At 38.5% G+C, this 22,838-nt stretch overlaps 2 protein-coding genes across 2 annotated transcripts; one reads left to right on the plus strand and one right to left on the minus strand.

The window, feature by feature from the left end:
- Positions 1 to 1,917: 1,917 nt before the first annotated feature.
- LOC139710541 (cytochrome P450 2J6-like) lies at positions 1,918 to 7,381 on the plus strand. Its single transcript, XM_071622475.1, has 6 exons — positions 1,918 to 2,305; positions 2,930 to 3,072; positions 3,957 to 4,254; positions 4,693 to 4,901; positions 5,698 to 5,879; positions 7,312 to 7,381. Exons 1-6 carry the CDS (start codon positions 1,918 to 1,920, stop codon positions 7,379 to 7,381), a joined length of 1,290 nt encoding a protein of 429 aa, XP_071478576.1.
- A 7,271-nt stretch (positions 7,382 to 14,652) lies between these two features.
- LOC139710524 (amine oxidase [flavin-containing] B-like) lies at positions 14,653 to 19,917 on the minus strand. Its single transcript, XM_071622459.1, has 4 exons — positions 19,833 to 19,917; positions 17,659 to 17,770; positions 16,099 to 16,161; positions 14,653 to 14,906 (listed from the first exon to the last, which is right to left on the minus strand). The coding sequence occupies exons 1-4, from the start codon at positions 19,901 to 19,903 to the stop codon at positions 14,748 to 14,750; spliced, it is 405 nt and encodes a 134-aa protein (XP_071478560.1). The 5' UTR covers positions 19,904 to 19,917; the 3' UTR covers positions 14,653 to 14,747.
- Positions 19,918 to 22,838: the final 2,921 nt, after the last annotated feature.

Raw genomic sequence — 22,838 nt, forward strand, 5'->3', positions numbered from 1 at the left:
TCTAATTCGCGTTTGTGGATGCTGTGCTAAATGATCATCGTTCTGTAAATACATGAAAAACGTGACGTTTCCAAAACTTTCCTGTATATCTTTTGTCATATAAATTAATTGAAAACTGAAGGACGCGGTAACAACATTATGTTTGCAAATACAATGAAATAATGATGACATCATGCAAACACACACACACACACACACACACACACATATATATATAAGTATATATATATATATATATATATATATATATATATATATATATATAAATGTAGGCCTATACGTAATTTCTGAAAGGTATTGCCTGGCTAAATTTTGTATGTTTTTATTGTTTGTATCAGTGTCTGAGTTATCCCTTCTTTCTGCACTGCGAGCACCATAAAACCATTAATCTTTTGTGCAAGTGTCCCTAAACCTTGGCTTACCACACACACACACACAAACACTCACACACACACACACACAGACACACACACACAAACAAACAAACAAACAAACAAACAAACACACACACAGAATGATAATGATAGATATGCAATGGAGTCTATAGCTAAGCTCCATGTTGACATTTCGTTCGGTAATAATGTTAATGTTAATGACGTGCGTGCAGTGTTGTCATCGAAGGGGGCGGGGGGGGGGGGGGCCTCTCAAGCACTAGGCTGTGACGTGTATCCGGATACGTATGAAATGACACGTTCAACACTCATTCATGCATGTTGCCAGAAAGTGTGTAAGCCTTTATCTCCTCCCACATTTGCATGTACTCCATAGATTGCGTTTTATACAGAGAGTGTTTGCACGTGATGAGAAATTCAAAATCACGCAGAAAGGTGGGCGAGTCTCACCTCCCTATAATCAGACGAACGTCGTGATTAGCAAACATAAATTCCGCCTGTGAAGCATGAACTTTGTTCGATACATAATGAATTAGGTTTACATTCATAATTCTCTGCTCACACCGGCGGCGGGGGGGGGGGGGGGGGGGGGTGCAGCCCCCTCACAACTCCTAACCCTCCTCTCCCACACACTTTTGAAAGACAGGGGGAAAAGTTGTAGGATGAAGGGAGAGTTAACCCTTTGCCAAAATCAACCTCTACCCCCCCCCCCCCCCCCCCGCACCACCACACACACATACACACACGATCGAGACCCGTCTGCAACATTGGGCTATTATGTTATGTACGATATATAATGTGTGACGAGTACGTGTGTGCGTATAATGAACTTATTAATTTTACACATTATTTTGTATGTACAGAGACTAGAATGTACAGAGAATTTCTACCCGCATTGCGCTCGCATCTCTTCTTATACTCAACGTTTTCAGTCCATATATTATCGGCTTCATTTCCTCACCCTTGGGATTTTAGCTAATGGCTAACACAATTAGTTTGAACATTCGTTCAAAATAACACAATCATTTTGAACATTAGTTTCACATGTAGGGCCTATTATGTATATATGTATATCTAGTATTATCATACATGTATATCATACTTTTTCCCTTGAACTTGTATCGACAAAAATGCGATATTGGAAATGTCTAAATATCTAAATATCTAATTTGAATTGAATTGAATTGAATTGAATTGAATGACATTGACACAATGAACACAAATTGTTTTACAGGTATACAGGTATTGTATCATAAAAAGAAAAAAATAGGTCATAGGTCAAACTGTCGCCTTGGGCTTGTTTTTTTTTTTTTTTTTTTTTCCAACAATGGCGTGAGTCACGTGCCGCTGCCCACAACGGAACACACAGCGGACAAATGATTATCATATTTATTTCAGACCGCCTATAAGTTTTACATCGAAACCTTAAGAGTTTTCGTGCATGCCTGCTGAACCCCATGTTGATTGAGGTTGTTTTATCCTGTTCCCCTGTGATCAACTGGTGGTGAGTTTCCTGATTGTTACGATGGATCCATGGTATGATATTATGAAACATGAGCTGCCTACTCTCTTAGTTTTCAGCGTCACATTTCTGCTGGCCTTGTATATCTTTGCGAAACGAGCCAAGGGCAAGGCCAGCAGCGGTGGTCACCGCACAGTGCCCCCGGCCGTTCCCGGCGCTGTTTCGCTGTTCGGCAACGCATTGTCGCTGAAGCCGAATGACGAATTCTTGGTGCAAACACAGGCATGGCACGGCAAATATGGCGCTGTGTTTTCGCTGCTCGTCGGGCCCACGATTACTGTCTTCGTCGATGGGATGGTGGCTGTAAGGGAGGCCGCCGTCAAGCGAGCAATCGAGATCGGCAACCGACCCGTCGCCAGGCAGCTCTTCGAACTGAATCCAACGCGTCTCGGTAAGATGGTCATCAGCAAAGAAAGAACTGCATGTATAATTCCTGTAATTCCATGCGGACCCACAAACCCCCCTGGTTAAATTCGCTACACTTTTTTTTTTTTTTGGTATACCTTCCCACAAAAATCAGGGCGTCATTTTCATAAAAAAGTTGATATGATAGCAACACCATGCTGGAATGGCAATTGCCATGGTAATGACACAAATCCAGCATCCTGGTCGAGTGACTGTTGCTATAGGCAGCATAGCTAGGAAGTTGCTATATTCCAGCAAGAGTTAATTGTACCCTAGAATACATTAAACAAAGCGATATATATATATATACAACAAAATATACGCGCATACTTGTATCCATGTATTATAACGTGTGTGTACATAGCACACAAGTTTAGGCTCACAGATACGCATTTGTTGTAAGTCCTGTTTAAATAAGATATGAATCAGGTAAATTCCCTTTCATTTGGCTGGCAGGAAAGTGTGAACGCAAAACTCGGGTCGGTCAACAAACAATGCCACTGGCATCTACAAAAGCTGTCATCACTATTTTCATGACTGAAATGTCTGCACATAATCGACTTCACTTAACATCACAGCGCACACTGCAACGGGATATTCTCACTTGCAGGGATATTCAGCGCCCCCATAAGTAGCCCTTGGCAAACTCAGAGAAAGTTCGCGCATGCGTCCTTTCGCGGCGTGGGTTTTGGATCCGTTACCCTGGAAACCATCATCCTGGATGAAGCCAACGAGCTGCTCTCACACTTCAAGGTAATTTCCGCCCTGCAGCTGATTATTAAATGGAAAGCTTATCACAAGAGAAGATATGCCAAAATGAATACAGATTACAGATCGAATACAAATTTCTTCAGATTTTGAATTAGCGCAAAACTAAAACAAAGTTGTCAGACGACCCTTGTTAACCATGTAGCGTTTATAATTGTTATCAATATTACACAAATTATGCTCGAAAACCACGCCTACGATGATACGCATTGAAGAATCAATATCAATCGGTGAGCATTAACCTCATTGGTTTTCTCAATATCATCCAGATGTTACAAAAGAATTCCATTCAAGAGAACTTTAAATTTTCACATTTCATGTTCACAGAACCACGATACAAATCATATCCTTAACATTATTTTGCTATGATAAAATGAATGAATGAATAAAATATGAGAAGAAGAAGAATTCGGATTGTATCACATCAATACACTGCACAAAGACGTGCTTTCAACATTAATTGGTCAAAGGTTATATTAGCGCATTTGATTATTTGAATTGTTGCATGTATATAGTATCATTTTCTCAGATCGAATAATTTTCTTTGTTTCATAACTTAATGGACGTTGTGTTGACAATTACCTTTTTGTGAAGGTAACTTTTATATGATAAGATACAGAGTGGTCCCCTCGATAGGATACTTGGGGAGTTATTCGCTGTTGTTTCGAAAAGGACCCCTTCCCTTGGAAGATAGCGATATTGCCAGTTATTGCAGCAATACACATTGATAACGAAGAATCACAATTTTTTATCAGGTCATCAATGAAGTTCTGACAAGCATTTTCGATTCAATCGTCATAGACAGTAAAGAAATCTAAAAGATTATTCTAACATCAAGGAATGTAATTTCCATTTGTAATCTTTCGCAGTCAAAAAATGGCCGTTCATTCGATCCCCAACCGTGCCTTTACGTCTCCGCAGCCAACATTGGCAATCAGCTCCTGTTCGGACGTCGGCTGCAGTTCGACTCCGAGCGCGACGACGAACTCATGGGCAACATCAGGCACCTAATGTTCTTCCGCGACGACCCCCTCGTCATGTTCTTCCCACTGATGTGGCACGTTGTCAAGCACTCTACGAGGTGGAGGACGGTCCGTCAGTCGTGGGACAAAGTGATGGACTTTCTGCGGCGTGAGGTTAAAGAGCGTGAGGGACGACTGAATCTAGGTAAGACCTCAAGAGGCTACGCCCGAAAATATCAAACTCAACAGTCGTTCTTTCGAACGCTCAACCCCGTGAACTTGTTTGAAGGCTAGGTAAAGTCTAGCCCCTTGCACCGCTGGTTCACATACTCCATAATTAAACCCGGCATAAAAAGGATCATTTGAAAACGTAAGCACTATGTGTAGTAGGTCCTAATTGCTCTTGTCGCTTGCTTGTACATCGACACAGTCGCACTAGGGAATGTTCCTATGACAGGCATCATCTTTTTTTTTCGTGGCGGTCTCTCTTTAAACCTGAAATTAAAGATCTGTTTTCATGAGTTGATTTGATTTAATCTATCTGTAAAGCATTATCATATTCTCCGCTTGTATACTTTCTTTTTTGGCTGATTTTTCATCGACAAAAAAAAGGAGACAACTAGCATACGATTTATTGATGCAGATGATCCGCAAGTGAAGGACTTCATCGATGCCTATCTCGTACAGGAGCAGAAAGACCCCGCGAATTTCAACCACGAGCGCCTTGAGTTAGTCTTGGTGGACCTAATCGTTGGCGGAACGGATACGATCTCGGCCACCTTATCGTGGATTCTGCTCTACTTGGTCACGCATCCTGAAGACCAGAAACGAATCCACGACGAGATTAACCAAGTATATTATGAAGTCCTTTTCTTGACAAGCTTGTCTTTGTTAGATATCATCGAAAATTATTCCCTCTCATAATGATATCTGTAAAGCCAGCAGGATTTCTAATGAATTTTTAATGTGTCATGCATGAATGACGCTCTTTAGTTTTGTTTAACAACTTCTCTCATTCCTTATGAATAAAAAGGAATATGATCCTGGAATGTTAAATGAAAGCTATATGGAGTATTCAGCTCAGTACACACAATAGGGCCTACAGTATCAAACCTAGCACAAGCAGAATATTTTACAAATTTATTTCTATAAAATATTAAAACGAGCTTTTTTTTTTCTCCCTCAATCGGGACACTTTAGGTAAATGTTACTTGACGCACGTTTCTTGCCGCACGTTACATCATAAAGTATTCAGAAACTCAAAAGCAATCGGAGAGCACAAACCTCCACTAAGTCCATAGGGTAAATAATTCCGCGACTTACAACTTGGGCCGTGCACGCATATCGTCCATGGAATATCCTGGAATATCCTATCCATAATGTTCCGAATCACCTACGAAAATATATTCCCTCCGGGTATTCCCTTCATTCTTTTTAGGACATTCCAGAAAATTAGTTCATTAGATTTCGACAGTCATCGATAACAGATAAACTATCATAAAGAAACAAGTAAACAAATGATGTAAAAAGCATACAGTAACCTCCATGACGGACGATGATAACCAATAGAGAGAACTAATAAAACTGATTTGATATCAAGTAACATTAATTATCAAAACATCAACAATGGCCTCTTATTAACTCCCAGGTGGTTCAACAAGGACCCGTTCTCTGGTCACACCGGACGCATCTACCGTACACTGAGGCGGCTATCATGGAGGTTCAGCGGCTTGCCTGTGTCGCCCCGATGGTACCTCACAAAGCTATGACCGACACCGAATTGTGCGGTTTTCATATATCTAAGGACTGGAACGTGTATCTCAACGTGTGGTAAGTCCTTTCGGAGAATGAATATGAATAAATAAACAAACCAAACATCCCCCCCCCCCAAAAAAAAAAAAAAGAGGGAGAAAATCACATAGGATCATGCTTTTACATCTTAAACACCGCAAATCATTGCATTTATATGCTTCTCTTAAAAGCCTAAGACAAAATAGGCCCTATTGAATTTCTGAGCTGGATAGAAGTCGATAGGTATGTATTCCGAAATATCGAATGAGAAAGAAATAATGTTGGCGGACATTAGCGAGCTTCAGATCTGCAACGCGAACGTTAAGACGGCATTGATTACCGGTAGGCAGGGGAAAAAATGCGTGAGACAGCCGTTTCCATTGTCCAACCCGGGAGACAGCGTCGTCTTTGCGTTCGCGTCGCAGATCTAAAGCTCGCTGTCGTGTCCACTGATTGGCACATAATGACATAGATTATTAGTTGTTGAATTAGATACATGTATAAGATTTGAATTGAACACACGCACCAATGCATGCCTACACAAACAGTCACGTTATAATATATTAGTTACGCTGTCGACACGTCTTGATTAAAATATGTCAGTGCAATATCAAACGGCTATAGCAAATGTTCACCAGCATGGTAAGATCATCAATATAACATTATTGCAAATCTCATGGTGGTTCTTCCAAACTTTGAATATTCGAACGAGGCATTTCTATATCTGTCATTTGTATGTATCAATCGACATGTAGAATTTGCTTGGACTCTACTTTCAATAGTGTTGCAAACTCTGACTTGTTTACGTCTGCATGTTCACGCGGAATTTACACCAGAGGAATCTGGAATGATGTAACAGGTGATGATACTTGCAGAAATGTTGACAAACGTTTTTATAATGTTTACGTTTATAGCTCATTTTGTCAATAGAATGCCGAAGTGATGATGTCACGGCCTTTTGTTCTAGCTTGGGTTGAAAACAGGTGCGCAAATAAACACTCAGGTCAGGTGTTTTTTGTCTGTTTGTTTGTTTGTTTTTGAAAGAACCAGTTTCCATGTCGATGAATGGCTATGGCATCACATTTTGGTACTCGGCCATTCCAATTCTGTTTTCTAAAGATGTCTACAATTCTTAGACTGTTGATTCTCGTTTATTCCGAGTTTAGAGATTTTTGTATTCCCTGTCTTGACCTTTGCAGCTCTAGTCTAGATCACATCTGAAGATTATCATGCGCATATTATCAAGCTGGATTTTTTTTTGTTGCATTTTCTTGGTTTTTCCCCCTTTTGTATCAACTTAAACGCCAACATACTCCTAAAAAGACAAAATTCTGCAATGCATGATGGGGACGCAATGCGACTCGAGCTTATAAAGCTGCCCCTTGCATAATGGCGATATTTCGTCATATTCGTCCCCCATCCCAATGCCATCTTTATCAGTATTTTGTTTGTTTGTTTGTTTGCACTGCAGGGCCATTCATCGAAATCCAGATTTTTGGCCTGAGCCAGATCGGTTCGATCTGGCTCAGGCCGTTTCATAGGCGCCGATGGAGCAGTCATCAAACAACCGAATAACTTCTTGCCGTTTTCCATAGGTAGGCATTTCAACTTATTATTACTGCAAAATCATGGAGACTGAATCATAATGTTAGATTCACATAATAGAATTTTGAAGGAGGAGGCCCATTTTGCCCTCCCATTTAGTCTTTCACATATCACCTTCAGTTCTCGTCAGTAACATAATGCCGGAATTTATTGCCCTATCTTACAATTATAACTCTATTTTCTACAAATATAACCTTCCCTTTTACCATGTTTACATAGGCATATAGGTCTACACCGTATAATCTTTTAGTCTATAGTGATGCTGTCTGTTAGTATGTCTCTCAGTGATGACGATGATGATAGTGATGAATATAATGATATCATCACTGTAATAGTTATCTCTCCATCTGTCTTACTTGTCTATATTTTATCGTTGTCAGGAAAGCGTGTGTGTATTGGTGAGCAGCTGGCGAAAAAGGAGCTCTTTCTCTTCGTCACCACCCTCTTGCAGCATCATCGGCTGTCCGTGCCGGAGGCGTGTTTTTTTTAGACGGCACAGATTGGGGAAACTAAATATCTATCGGGGACCCTATCCCTAAACCTAACCCTAATCCTAATCCTAACCCTAACCATCAAACCGTAACCCTAACCCTAACCCTAACCCTAACCCCAACCCTAACCCTAACCCTAACCATAACCATAACCAAAAACCCTAACCCAACGTTTTTCCCATAGGTTTAACACGCGCCATGCCCCAATCTGTGCCGTCTTAAAAAAAAACGCGTGCCGGAGGGAGCCGAGACCCCTTCGCTGGACGGTCTCCTTGTTCTCTCTCGAGTCCCCAAGCCATACGAGATAGTTGTTACTGCTTGGGATGACATCTGATGACGGTTTGACCTGGCATGTAGATATTATTGAACTTTACGGATGTATCACCATGATATAATTTTGATAGAGAAAACTAGATAAAACGGCTACCTTGAGATAGGAAAAGAGCTACCTAATAAGTGGTTATCCCATGTACATGCTAAGGTACAGAGGCTATCGCATGAGCAAAGCCAATGTAAACTTCTTTTTTCTGTCAGTGCATAATCTCACCTTAAGTGGCCTACAAAGGCTGAGCTACACATTTCAAACATGATTATTAGGCCCTCTGTTTTTTTGTTTTACAAGTTTTCTAGGAAACTCCGCTGTTCCAATTTGATTTCCAACTTTAAATTTCTGAAGTACAAAGATGATTCTCTTTTCGACAGCGAGACAAAAAGTAAACGGGATGATTTCGGATGAAACGCCAAATATTGTTTCTACTCGACAAGCTAGCATTGTCGAGACGAGAAGACAAGATAATAATGCACCGGCAAGATTGACCACCATAATTTTGTGTGTGTACTGGTTCCTAGAATGTCGACCAGTCAATTTTTAACAGCTCGTCCCATTGTGTTTCTGTCCTCAACAAGGCAACGTTTTTATTAACTGTATGGTACTTTCATGTATAAAAGTTCAGAGCGAGTCGACTCGTCGAATTCCAACAACTCGTCCACTCTACTGGCACTTGTTTGTATTTCACCCTTTCATCTTCCTTGTTACAAAATATCTCGTGTTCTTGCCAATTTGAAGATTCTTCCAAAATTACCTTGTGTTTGAATATCTGCGTGTTGACCCTTCATTTGCCGTAATGTTTCTTGTTTTGCAGTTACCTTAATTTTGTAGTTGGCTCTACAGTAGTTTGATTTGTTTAGTTTGTCGTAGATGACGAGTTTCATTAGTGGAGAACAATGAACAGTAGAGTACAAATGATCAATTTTATTCCCTCATGCTTGTTGGCATATGATATATAAAACAATAGAATACTCGTGGGATATAAAAACGAAAAGGAGAATACAATACAGTTCTCGTGTAAATCAACGTGAGAACAAATCTACTAGGTATGTGTGTGTGTGTGTGTGTGTGTGTGTGTGTGTGTGTGTGTGTATGTGTGTGTGTGTATGTGTATGTGTGTGTGTGCATGTTTGCATTGGAGTCAGGGTTGATGCATACCATTTGTTTCTCATGGATGACTCATGCATACACAGGATAAATTGCACTGATTCATTGCTAGACTCATAAAATAGGGGAATACAATGAAACGCAGTAAACTGAATGTAGCTGATATGAAAACATTTCATACTATTAGTCTTGCTTTATTCACTGTCTCAGTGTCAACAATTAAACATGTACTTTGGTATATCCACCTTACAATAGTACATCTTCCAGACTACAAGTACACATTCTCTTATTTAGACTGAGTCTTTATTTGTATAAAATACATAATTTCATGACTGACATTATTTCATGCATAAGTAGTGTGATATATTCTGTACTATACAAAAAAAAAATAGATTATGTGAAAACATTAAATGACTTAAAAAGTACAAATACGTCATGTATAAATGGCATACAAAGAATATAAAGTAAAATCTTTGAGTGGAAATTAATACCGGATAGTCTTTGTGTCTAATTACTACAGAGTACTTTGCTAATGTCATTGAAATGAGTGTTTGCTTGCAGTCACGAAAAATCAAAATTCGCAGGAAAAAAAAACACATAAAAAGCATTTCCTGATAATCACTCAAGATATAGGAAAGGTATGACCATATACAAACATAATCACTTGGCAATTCTGGTTTCAGAGCAATCATTTTATCAAAAGGCAAATATAAGAGTATATTTCTGCACTTTCACTGATAACACTACTAATCACTCACTATGAGCAGGATTTCACACAAGAAATTGCAACAACATGAAGCATGTTCATTCTTCATTTTAGCAAGAGAGAAAGTTGTTACTTGCCAGGACTATTTTAAGAAGGTGAAACTGCTTGTTTTAATTCGATGGTAATATGCACTAAATTTCCTTGCACAAAAAGAGCACCCAGACACTCTTGTAAAGATACCTTTCATGTACAGCTTTAAAAAGTCTAAATAAATCAGTGATGATCAAATAATGATGAACAAAGAAAGTGGAAATTACAGCTTTGTTTCATTAGTAAACTCAAGAGGGCAGTATTCAAATATTAAAAAACTTTCAGACAACCCTCTTTGTTTTTTATACGTAACTTCTTGCCTTTCACATTTGTTATGAGGGAAATAATAACCTCTGGAATCATGAGAGAGAAGGCAGTTGGAATGGATACTTCTTGACATAGCGTGAAATTAGATGAAAAAGTGAATCTGAAAAAAAAAAAGTTGAGTTCATCACTACGCACAATAAGAATCATATGGTAAATCTAGCCATGCATCAACAGCGAGTGCATCATAAGTACAATATCATGCTTGAAGTGATACAATGTAGTCATATTTCAGTATTCATAATTTCACAGACGAAAGAAAGTTTATGGTCCTGCATCAAATGTTACTACATCACTCTACATAATTTTCTTCTACACCTTAAATCATCCTACATGATATTCTATCACATGTCTGTAAAGATACAGGCTGTCATTTGCAACATCTGACACTTTATCATTGTGATCTGGACAGGCAAGATTTGTTTACAAAACATATTTTTACAAGATCATTCTGTTACTTTTTTCATCTTCTGTTTTCGACGCAAGTGGGCACAAACAGACACGGAAATTGGAATGTCTTGGGAATTCTTGGTACAACTGGAAAAGATGATAAGTCCCTGAAAATGACAGCTAACTTCCATTTTGTCACTCATGAACCAGAAGGAAATTGATTCAATTTTGCACCATTTCTACATTTTCCCTGAATAATTATGATGAAGTATCAAACAGAAAAAAAGGCACTCTCAATAATTTTGACCTCAGAGTTCATCATCCACCCACCAATCATCCAAACACTGAATTTATTATTACGTAAAGAAGTAGCCATTACAATCCTTGCTCAGCTGCATGCAGCACCAACTCTATGAAGCACATTCTCTACCATCCTCTGTTCCATTTCCCTTATTCAGCGTGTAGGTATTCTCTCATTCTCTCTTTTCTTCTTTCTTTCCTTCCATACTTTTCATCTATTCTGGCAAGTTGTGTCATGTTGTTGCGTTTCTTCTGTTTTGTCCCGTCCTGTCGTATATTATATTCGTCACAAGTGTTTGTAAATAAGTAATTTATAGGTTTTATGAGTGGTTCACAATCTACAAGCTTTGCTTTTTAGTGGACCTCTCTATTCTTTCTTCCTTTTTTTTTCAACTGAAGCATGACTTTGTATTATTTTTTTTTTGCCAGTATGCGCTCCTATGTTTATTGATACCATTTATTGATTAAGACAAATGTTCTTTGTTTATGATGTAAAACCTGATTTATCTTGTGTTATGTTTTTGTTGAAAAAAAAAAGGAAGAAGAATGAAAATAAATGAATTGAACTGAATTGAATTGACCTGCTTTGGTTTGACCAAGGAAGGGGCTAATGCACATAATATGAGCTGTCAAAAAGGGGGGGGGGGAATAACAAGTATTCAAATTTGCATTCTGCAATCTGCATTCAAATTTACGGATACATTTTCCTCAATGACATAGTCGAGAGCTAATCATCCATTGCTTTTGAATATACAGTATCTCATAATGTGGCCCCTGGTTTTCATCCCATCATTTGTTGCTATGTCAGGCAATGCTCTGCAGGCACATTTTATTCCATTATTATCAGGCATAACCCTTGTTTCAAAAGTGCACATAGAATTTGAACATCTTCAGACAACCTAATCTATTTGCACATCACATCAAAAGGCAAGTTTCCCTTCTGTTTAAATGCTAGACGGGCGTTCACGCATGGTGAGTTCATATGTAACAATATAAGTATCTGAGATTTGCAATAAGGCCCCTCTGGCTCTGAAACAGTCATTATCCTTGACGAATGATAAGAATACTACTTCAACCTATGACCCCTGCACCAAGATTAGTGGTCTCCTTACACTGATGAACATCGTATTACTCGTTAAATTTCTCTACCTCGGCCAAAATTGTTTCATCCTTTCTCATGACATAGCAGGGAGTTTTCTCTACACGACGGGAAGACCGAGAATACACGGAAGCAATCAGCTGTGACAGTCCCCGTACTCGGACTCCCGTCCCCATATGTAAGCAGTTTCGCTTTCCTGTACAGGACGGAGGCGTGGGGACAAGATCACTGATTGGCTGGCTCACTTGTGCCCAGCATCGGGACCGAATGCCATTTTGGCCGAGTACCGTACTCATTTTCCTCAGGATGGGACGTTTCTTGGATTTGAACATGCGCAGAAGCAAATTTTGCACACGGCACGCTCAACTCCCAGCCACATCGTGCTTGCAAAAACTCCCTAATATCTAGAGTAGGAAAGACTTTGTCATGTGGAAAACAAAGGAATGCTGTGTGCATGTGAGTCCAGTGTTACCTAAATCACCATCCTCTTGAGAAATTTTGAAAATGGTCAGGAAAAGAATGTACTGATATGAAAAATAAATGCTCTACACATGTGACTCTGGGATTTTGCTGACCTAGCTTGGTCATCAGTAGGCTGACATTTAGTTTTGGTTTACAAGGGGCTTCAGATTTTTTTATTCATTATTTTTGTGTGTGTGTGTGTGTGTAAGATAAAGAGAGACTACTTATGAATTATGAAAAAAAGTATACAATTCTAATAGGAAATCAAAGTTTATTTCATAAAATTCAGTTCTGAAATGCCTGAGATATCCAAAAACAAAGTGGCCCTAAGAAAAGGTGGGACCTCTTATAATTGTATGATCTCTCATATTTCATAAGTGGTTTCTCCATATCTTACAAAAAAAGTTAAAAAACACAACCCCTATATCAACCAAAGCTAAACCATACCTTTGTATACACAGAATATAAAACCTCTATAAGAGTTATCATTTCGTGAAAAGCCCATCCTAAAAATCAGTGTGTGTGTGAATAGAGGCAGAAGAGTGAAAGGAAGAGGACAGTGAAAGTTTGAGGATATTCTGATTAGAATGAAGACAGGTACGTTTAAAGTTGTGTTCAATCAGGCACAAATTGGCAACTCCATGAAGTAGCATGAGAGCTCACGATAAATTTTACCCTGTGCATAAAATTCCATGGAAACCTTTTTTTTTCTGTCATTAATGTCAGAATATTCTTTTAAAGGGGTTGTGTAGAAAAAAAAAATATTTGTAATGATAACACTAAGGGTTCATAAATGACTGGAAATTTCCTGGACTGGAAAATTGACAATTTCTTATTTTATAGCACAGAGCAAATGGTGGATGAGCTTGCATTGTGACCAAGAGAATTCACTGATCTCACCTACAAGAAATCATGACTTTCTCGTTGTTCATCAAAATATGATAAAGCTTTCACTTTCAAACTAAATTTCATGGTGGATTTCCCCATTCACTGTATATTACTTCATGACTCTTGTAACATTGATCGAAACACATGAAAGTTATTCCCTTTGTATATTACTTGTGTGACCTCATCCACATCAGTGAAACATATGCAGGTTACTCACTCAATATCTCTGTGAAATATGAGATTTACACAACGATAATTTCATCAAATGTACACCTGTAAGAACACTGCATTAATATTCCCCATAATAGAATAAGAATTACATAAGTAGAAAGCAGCCTGAGCTCCATGTTGTGTAGAACATACTCTAGATAGCAGATATTATATCACAAAAATATGTACAATTTGCATAACAAACATGCAGTACTATTTTGATATATCACATAAAATTTAGTTGCATAACTAGTTTGCACACACACACACACACTTAAGAACTTTTCAAGTTAAAACAAAAAAAGATCTTTGTTCACATATGAATTATTTCCCTTCATACCAATGTCACAGAACATTAAACTAAAAAGACATGACACATAATCTACCCATAATCATAAGAACCTGGAGTATGTGCTGAAAAGAAATTATTGATTTGAAATTGCACACCTTTAAATACAAACCTCAAAACTCCAGAAACTTTGCATCAATTTTAGAGAAAATGATAACGCAGAAACTCCCAGTCAACCAGGCATTTCTTTGCAAGTGCAGGTACAGGGCAGGACATGGATTAAATAACGAGACCCATTTTGACACTGTACACACATACATAGAGACATGTCTTGCGTCAACCTTTATTGGTTATGTGACATGCCTCCACAACACCAAGCATTTTGCTTCCATGCAAGGTTAGTACAGATGCACTCCCTCTGTGGTTTTAAGAAAAAAAGTGCTGAACAGTAAAGGATGTTCAGCTTCCTGCACTCAATCTCAAAAATAAGGCCAATTCGAATCTCATTTCATTAAATCTCTCTGTCATGATGTGCTGGTATCTCACACGTCTGGAACACCTCTAGAACCCAGTGGACCCCGTCCTGATTGGCGGCGAAAACACTTCAACCCACATGCTTTACTTGGCAAAGACCTTCTGAAGCTTGTCCTTGTGCACCCAGGCGGCACCCCCTGCACCCGCCAGAACGACGCAGGTCCCAACGAAACGGAGAAAGCCCGAGACCGACGGAATGAATTTCTCCTTCCACGACACGGCAAACGGCAGGGCGGGCATGTCCTGCGAGAAGTGGTAATGCACAACAAAGTTAAAATGTTATACAGCTGATCGGTTTGCATACGTGTGCTTGCATGCATTTTACCATGAAACCTCTAATCCTGCTGATACGTCCATTGTCTAAATCTACCTCATCACACTTTCTCTCTTTTTGTTCAGGCTTGCCCTTTAATTTTTTTTTAATTTTCTACTCTCTTTCTTTTTCTCTGTTCTCACCATGAAGTATTGGTAGCTATGCCTTTCCTCCCCCTTTTTCTTTGTTTTTTTATTTCTATTTTTTTTTTTAACATTTGCCATTCACCTCCTGTCTCTATGAAAGGTACAAAAATATATCAGTGATGAAATAATGTGCATACCCAATAAAGCAGTGCTTCTCAACCAGTAGGCTCTCTCAGGTGAGCCACGATGTCGGCCAAAAATGAAATAAAAAAGGGTTCTTATTCAATATCAGTGGGCCTCAAAAAAAAATAAAATAAAATTGCGAGAGCCCAAGTGGGCCTCGGATTAAAAAGGGTTAAGAAGCATGGAAACAGAGGGTGTTTATTCCTCTGTATTTGAAAAAAAAAAAATTCAAGAGATATGTGTTGACTGATGATGCCTGTGTTTCCTGGTAAGACTCACATTCAAGACAGCCATTTTGAGGCAACGATGGTGCGTTGTGTTTGTTGGAGGGCTGATATCAAATGATCATGACTATTTACCACCAACACACTGAATGACCTGTAATCTTTCACACAGATCTATTGCATCATTAATTCATTTACTTGAATAGGAGGATCAAAAATGAGGATGGTATCAGTGATAATGATGATGGTAGTGAAGATAATGATATAAAGATGATAATGATGAATGCCAACTCTATCCAACTCTATCCAACTCTATCTGACTTTGAATTTCCAATAAATCAATGTTAAGTTTGTACACACTTGACTGATGTGTTAAGAGAGTTTTTTCATCCTGGTGGTTAAAAGGTGCTATATAAATGCATGTATGATGTTATGTTATGATACCAATAACTAAGAGTATAATGATGATGATATGAAAATACTGATGTGAAGTAGGCTGATGATTAGTAAAAAAGAAATTGCTGAAAATTATGACAATGCTGCAAAAATAGATAAAAAGATTAAAAAAAAACCAAAACTGACCACTCCAGCAGCTGTTGCTTCAAAATCTTTCACATTACCAGTCTCACCTGTGCTTCTGGTTCTTCCTGCCATACTTCATCCCCGGATATTTTCCCCATGTTGTGCAAAATCTGTACAAGAGACATGCAAAATCATTGACTGAAGTCATGTGACAGCTAGGTCATGTGACAGTCAGGTGACAGGTGGTCCTCGATTGACATGGAACAATCACCAGCAAGTAAATCCTCTTCACCCTTCATCCTTACCCCTTTCCACCCTCCTTCTTCCCTTATTCTCATTCCTCCCTCCCCCCCACCCCCAATGATATTTCTTTCTTCTTGACCTTAATCACCCTCCTCCTCCACCACATCTTCTATGACTTCCTGATGTTTACATATTTCCAACTTTCGTGGTCCATATTACAGGGATGCCAACCCTGAAAATAGCACTGCAGAGTCCTGAGGCCCGAATAGGTGCATATTCGGAGGAAAAACAATATTCTTATCTTACTTACAACAGTCAAGTGCAATAATACAATTTGAGAAAAACACTATTTTCCATGAACCTTGCAGTGCTCTTGACAAAGAAAAAACAACAAACAAACAAAATACAAAATAATGTGAAAAAGGAACAATTGGCATCTCTGGTCCACTGATCACCTCAGCACAGTCTATAAATCACTATAACATCCACACAGGATTTGCATTCAAATCTGTGAATTGAGTCTCTTGTAATGAAGATACAGGTGTACTGCATGCAAGATGAAGGCCCATACAAAGGTATTCAAATGCATTTTACCATTGCATTTACATCTTATTTCTATCTTTCTTTTCTCTGTGGCACATACAATTTCTGTCCAGACACTCTAAAAAAATTTACACTTTATCTTCTGAGTATTCACAATCCACTTGCTTGAGATTCAAGTTATTTGACCTATTAATTAATTTTCATCTCTTTCTCTCTCACAGATGTATGTACTAGGAAGAATGATAGTCCTTGGATAGACCAATACAAAGCCTATCACACCGCAACTTATGAGGCTAATCAATATACAAATGACGCACAGGTCTGAGTGCGTCAGTCGGAATTGTGTGCATAAGGTAACTATGGAATGCTTAACCCATGAGGCGAAGCCGAGTGGTGGGTTTAGGCTATAAAATTCCATAGTTACCGCATGCACACTATATTCAGACTGACGCACGAAAAGACATGTGCGTCATTTGATTTATAGAATGGGTAATTTTCTTGCCAAAAACCTATTTTTCTATCGTGTTACCCGATGACAAAATGACTGGATGCATTTGCTTTTGGCTTGCCGTAAACGAGCATGCATCAGTTTTTACTGGACGCACGGCCAGCCATGCAATTAGTTTTTACTGGACGCATGGCCAACCTAAGTGCGCGAACGCTTGCTTAGTGCGCGAACCTTTGTTACAAGTACGCGTACTCTTGAAAAGTGCGCGATTACATGTTTACCACTGTGACTCGGCGTGCGGCCAGTAAAAATCAACGCATAGCTCTCGACCAGTCAGATCGCAGGATTCTCGCTACCCATTTTATAACATAGACTTTAATAATCACTGTGCATGCTACATTTGAATAAAAAAAAGAAAAGAATGACTACCGACCTCCCTGGCAGCCCTTTCTCCAGCCTGAACTGCCCCATCCATGTATCCAGACCATTTAGTGGCTGTCTCTGTTCCAGCAAAGTACAGCCGACCGATAGGTTCTCGCAGGGCTCTGCCCAACAGAAGTACAACAAAGGAACAAGTTCTAGGAAATATTTCTAGTATTTCTTGTGCATCTTGGCAATATCACATTAACAAATTCTTTGGGAAAAAAAAGCAACAAAGTCCCTAGCATGCAAATTACTGTTTATAGACTCAAACATCAATATTACTTAATAACAATTGATCTATTTGAAAATGACTTTCACTTCTTATGCTGGAAGGTACTGTCTACGTAAAAAAAAAAAAATAGATAAATAAAGAAAAAAATAAAGAAAAATGACAATAATTATTGTGTTAGAGAATAATGTCTAGAGTAATCACATTCACAGGAAATAAGGAAATTCTGGGATGAGACATTTCAATTTTCCACTGCAGAAAGAGGAGGTAATTTAATGTCAGACTGTACACAATGATACATGGTAACTGTAATAACTCGTTAATGATGGACATTTCTTTTCCATTTATCAATTTTTCTGCACTACAATGGCAGCCTCAAGAAATGGTATGGAGGTGTATCCTATTACCGAATGATTTTTGTTTTATTGCTCCAAACGGGCAACATTATGCAATAATTCAGCCAAAAATATCCTTTAGATAATTGAAATGCTGATGACTTTAGCTGTAATGAAAATACTTGAAAAATAAGCCAACTTCTAGAAAAAATGCGTATTTCAAATAACCCTTCTACAAAAATTGTCTCTTTTTACTGACGCAAATCGTATTGTATTACCGAACGTGCGCCCTCTGTGTGGGGAAAATTGTACATTGTATTTTCGGTCAATGTTTATTAACGCAGGACAACGAACATCGAAATTTTAGCAATTATTGCGTAAATTTGAGGTAAATTACGTTTTTTTTTTTTTTTTTTTTTTTTTTTTTGCTGCAGTTTAGCAATTTTCGGCACTGGCTTCCCCTGTGAGATAACAGCGCGTAGTGCAATGAATGTGTATTCGAGTTGTTGTATGCGCTCCATTGACAAAGTACGCGTTCGGTAATAGGATACCGTTCGGTGATAGGATACCTGACTATACTGCTGTCATTACAAAATCCATCATGACAGAAACCAGTAACAGTTTGTTGTGAAAAGTCAATTATTTCAATTTTCCTCACACTCATCTATGATATCAATGACTACGTCATTCATTGAAAACTGTCAAAAACACGCCAAGATCACACATACCATGCCCAAACTAACCTAACAGTTAGATGTGCACAATAAGGATCAATACATTGATTAGTCACAAACAGAGACTTAATTCAGACAATTCCATTGTCAGGAACTTGGTTATTCAGCAACTGTTTTGTCTTAATCCTCTCTGGCTCACACTTATAAATTTTTACAGCTGCACAGTATATCATGCTAGGATCTTGCTTTTGGCTGTGATAGAGATACACTCACTTGAGCACGATACATACCGTAAAGCAAGAGAAATATTCACAAATTGCAGTTGACGACCTTTTTCGCTGCATGAAAATTTTGCTTATTGCCACTGGCGTCCAACGCATTACAGTGTAGACAAGAACTTTCGCATGCAGTTTGACTACCCAAATCTTTGTTGGCTCTTGTGAAATTCGCAAAATTAAAATGCACATGAACATTTCTGGTTTTACATTTCTGCTTTCTGTCATCCAATCATGAGACAAACATTTGACAATTCTAAAGTAGTATCTTAAAGACAAAAAAATCTTTCTATTACTAATGTAAAAAAAAAGAAGAATAGTTATTGAGTTATTACTAATGTTTACAACAACAACAAAAAAAAAACGAATACAGTCAACCTCACCTACGTCGAAACTATTTGGACTGAAGAAAGAGCTTCAACTTAAGAGAAAAATCAGACTTATGAGGGATTAAAATCAATAGAATATAAAGTGAAGAGGACTTGAAAAGACCTTCGACTTAGGCGATTACTCGTCTTGTGCAAGGTCGACTGTAATAAGCAAGGTTGACTGTACTTTTTTGAGGATCTCCCAAAATGACTGTACCTTTGAACCTACAATCTATGACTTATTGTCTGTCTCCCATGAATTCCAACAAATTTAAACTGGGCACCGGTGACTATGTAACTCACTTCCAGTATTTTGTGATGATGCCTGGAACGGTGTAGCCCACGTAACCTCCACCAATGTATGGCTCCTCCATCCAATTCTTTTCAATGTACATCACAGGCTTGAAATGACATGGACGAGGGAACAGGAACCAACACCAACACACACAAACACACACACAAATAAAAATGAAGGAATACACAGTGATAAACCAAACAAAAATCAACATCAAACCCACATCCTATCTCCCTACTTACCAGCAAAAAATTGCCGTATGTTGTACTCAGAGCCCTTATATCTACACAATGTATACAGGTCCACAAGGCCTGGGTAGACCTTTCTTTGCCTTTGTTTGCGCAATGAAATCACATGCCATGCGATTTGTATAACATTTATAAAATAAAAAAAAATCATTGCATTTTTAGAATCAACGCAAAGAACATGAATGACATTTGACCCAGAAGAAATAAAAGGATTATGGGAAAGGTGAGTTTGAAAGGGACATGCCTGAGCAGTAGATATCTGTCAAGAATGTGCTTTCGAAAGGTTGCAGTCCTTTGGTAATGAACATGCATCTTTATACATGACAACAGAAAATTGCAGGCCTGGGGTGATATTCTGAAAATCTTCCTAAGTTTTTTCCTAAGTTTCTTCCTAAGTCAGAAACTTAGGAAGTGCCTAGGAAAGACAAAATTGGTATTCTGAAATTTCTTCCTAGGCACTTCTTAATGCAAATTAGGCCATCCTTATTCCCGCCCACGTCCTTTCCTAAGCCAATACGAAATGCCGTATCATAAGGAACTAACCGATGTCTGCCAATGACAATCGCATATTACTATGACGTAGGGTCAAATACACGAGGGCGCGGGATGTCCCCTTTCTCACGCTCATTTCGCGCATCAAGGTACATGTGCGCGCAATGACTGACAAGCGCGCCTATCACGATGCTTGCAGTTTGCTATTCTTAACAACGTACTTAGGACAGGGGTGGAGCTTTCCTAAATATTTTCCTAAAATTCTTTCCTAAGTGCATTCTAGAATACCAACTTCTTCCTAAGTCAGAAATTTACATATTCCCGCCCCCTCCTAATTTTCTTCCTAAGTCTACTTAGGAAGAAACTTAGGAAGATTTTCAGAATACCACTCAGGAAAAAATCCTGACTTAGGAAGAAATTTCTTCCTAGGAAGGATTTCAGAATACCACCCCTGGGGTGGTATTCTGAAAATCTTCCTAAGTTTCTTCCTAAGTTTCTTCCTAAGTCAGAAACTAAGGAAGTGCCTAGGAAAGACAAAATTGGTATTCTGAAATTTCTTCCTAGGCACTTCTTAATGCAAATTAGGCCATCCTTATCCCCGCCCACGTCCTTTCTTAAGCCAATACGAAATGCCGTATCATCAGGAACCAACCAATGACAATCGCATATTACTATGACGTAGGGTCAAATACACGTGTGCGCGACATGTCCCCTTTCTCAAGCTCGTTTCACGCATCAGAGTACATGTGCGCGCAGTGAATGACAAGCGCGCCTATCACGATATCTGCAGATTGCTATTCTTAACAACGTACTTAGGACAGGGGTGGAGCTTTCCTAAATATCTTCCTAAATTTCTTTCCTAAGTGCATTCTAGAATACCAACTTCTTCCTAAGTCAGAAATTTGCATACTCCTGCCCCCTTCCTAAGTTTCTTCCTAAGTTTAGGAAAAAACTTTGGAATAGACTTAGGAAGAAACTTAGGAAGATTTCAGAATACCACTTAGGAAAAATTCCTGACTAAGGAAGAAATTTCTTCCTATGAAGGATTTCAGAATACCACCCCTGGGGTGGTATTCTGAAAATCTTCCTAAGTTTCTTCCTAAGTTTAGGAAAAAACTTAGGAACAGACTTAGGAAGAAACTTAGTAAGATTTTCAGAATACCACTTAGGAAAAAATCCTGACTTAGGAAGAAATTTCTTCCTACGAAGGATTTCAGAATACCACCCCTGGTTTGTATGAACAGGTACTGCTATCTTATGTTATTGTGAACAGTCTGAAAGTTACTGAGAAGTCACAGCAAGATTTTTTTTCTTCTATTTTTGGAAAGAAATACTTTTAGTTTAATCTCACGATGAACAAGTCATCATCTGCATGAATTGAGACAAACTTTCACTAAAAGAAATTACTTTTCCAAGATTTAGTGAATTCAACATTTAAGTGCATGTTTAACTTTATCTTCACAATCGGAATAGAATCAGACCAACAGAATGGTAAAGGTCTTATCCAAATCATACATACAGCGCTGGAGCTATGGAATTTCACAGTTGCACATGCTTTCTATGAAGAAGCACTTGCTACTGGTTGCCAACAAAATTATGTGCACAGTAGCTAAATAAATGGTGATCACTTCACAACTCTCCTGTCAGTGTGCACACATGAACATCATTCAAATCACATTTGTGGTTAATGATCTAGCAACTTCAACACCATACCCCTGTGAGTCAACATTGTTGGGTTATCAAAAAAGAAATACTTTGATCCAAGATACAGGTTCTTCTCTTTCATTTCATGTAAAGTAAAAAATAATAATAAAATAAACTTACTATGAGAATTCTTAGGCAATGATATCACCTCATGTAATTTCCATTTGTGGTAGCAATATATATTGCTTTCTTGTATAAAACAAAAACAAAACAACAACATAGAGCCAGACTGTTATTTATTTTTGTGCCTGAATTTGATGAAACTGCTATGATTCTGTCTGTTTGAGTGTACTGTGAAGTCAAATTGAACACGAACTGGAATTGCATTTTTATAATGTTTCACTTAAAGGTATACATTGCCTTTCTTGCCCATTCATGTACAAAGTATACTCATTCTTTGGTATCTGATTTGCGGAGCAAAGGCATGGCACATTCTTGTCCTTATTTCAACCATAAAGGTGTCCCTTTGACGACTTTATCATCACAACTGAATTAATTTTATAACTGCAGGTCTGCCAACATTCCCACATCCAAATCAGGGAGATTCCACACAGCAATCAGGGAGATATC

Source organism: Diadema antillarum, unplaced genomic scaffold (assembly GCF_040938485.1).
Source record: "Diadema antillarum isolate AM-2024a unplaced genomic scaffold, OU_Dant_1.0 seq00001539_RagTag, whole genome shotgun sequence".
NCBI classification, from domain to species: Eukaryota; Metazoa; Echinodermata; class Echinoidea; order Diadematoida; family Diadematidae; genus Diadema; species Diadema antillarum.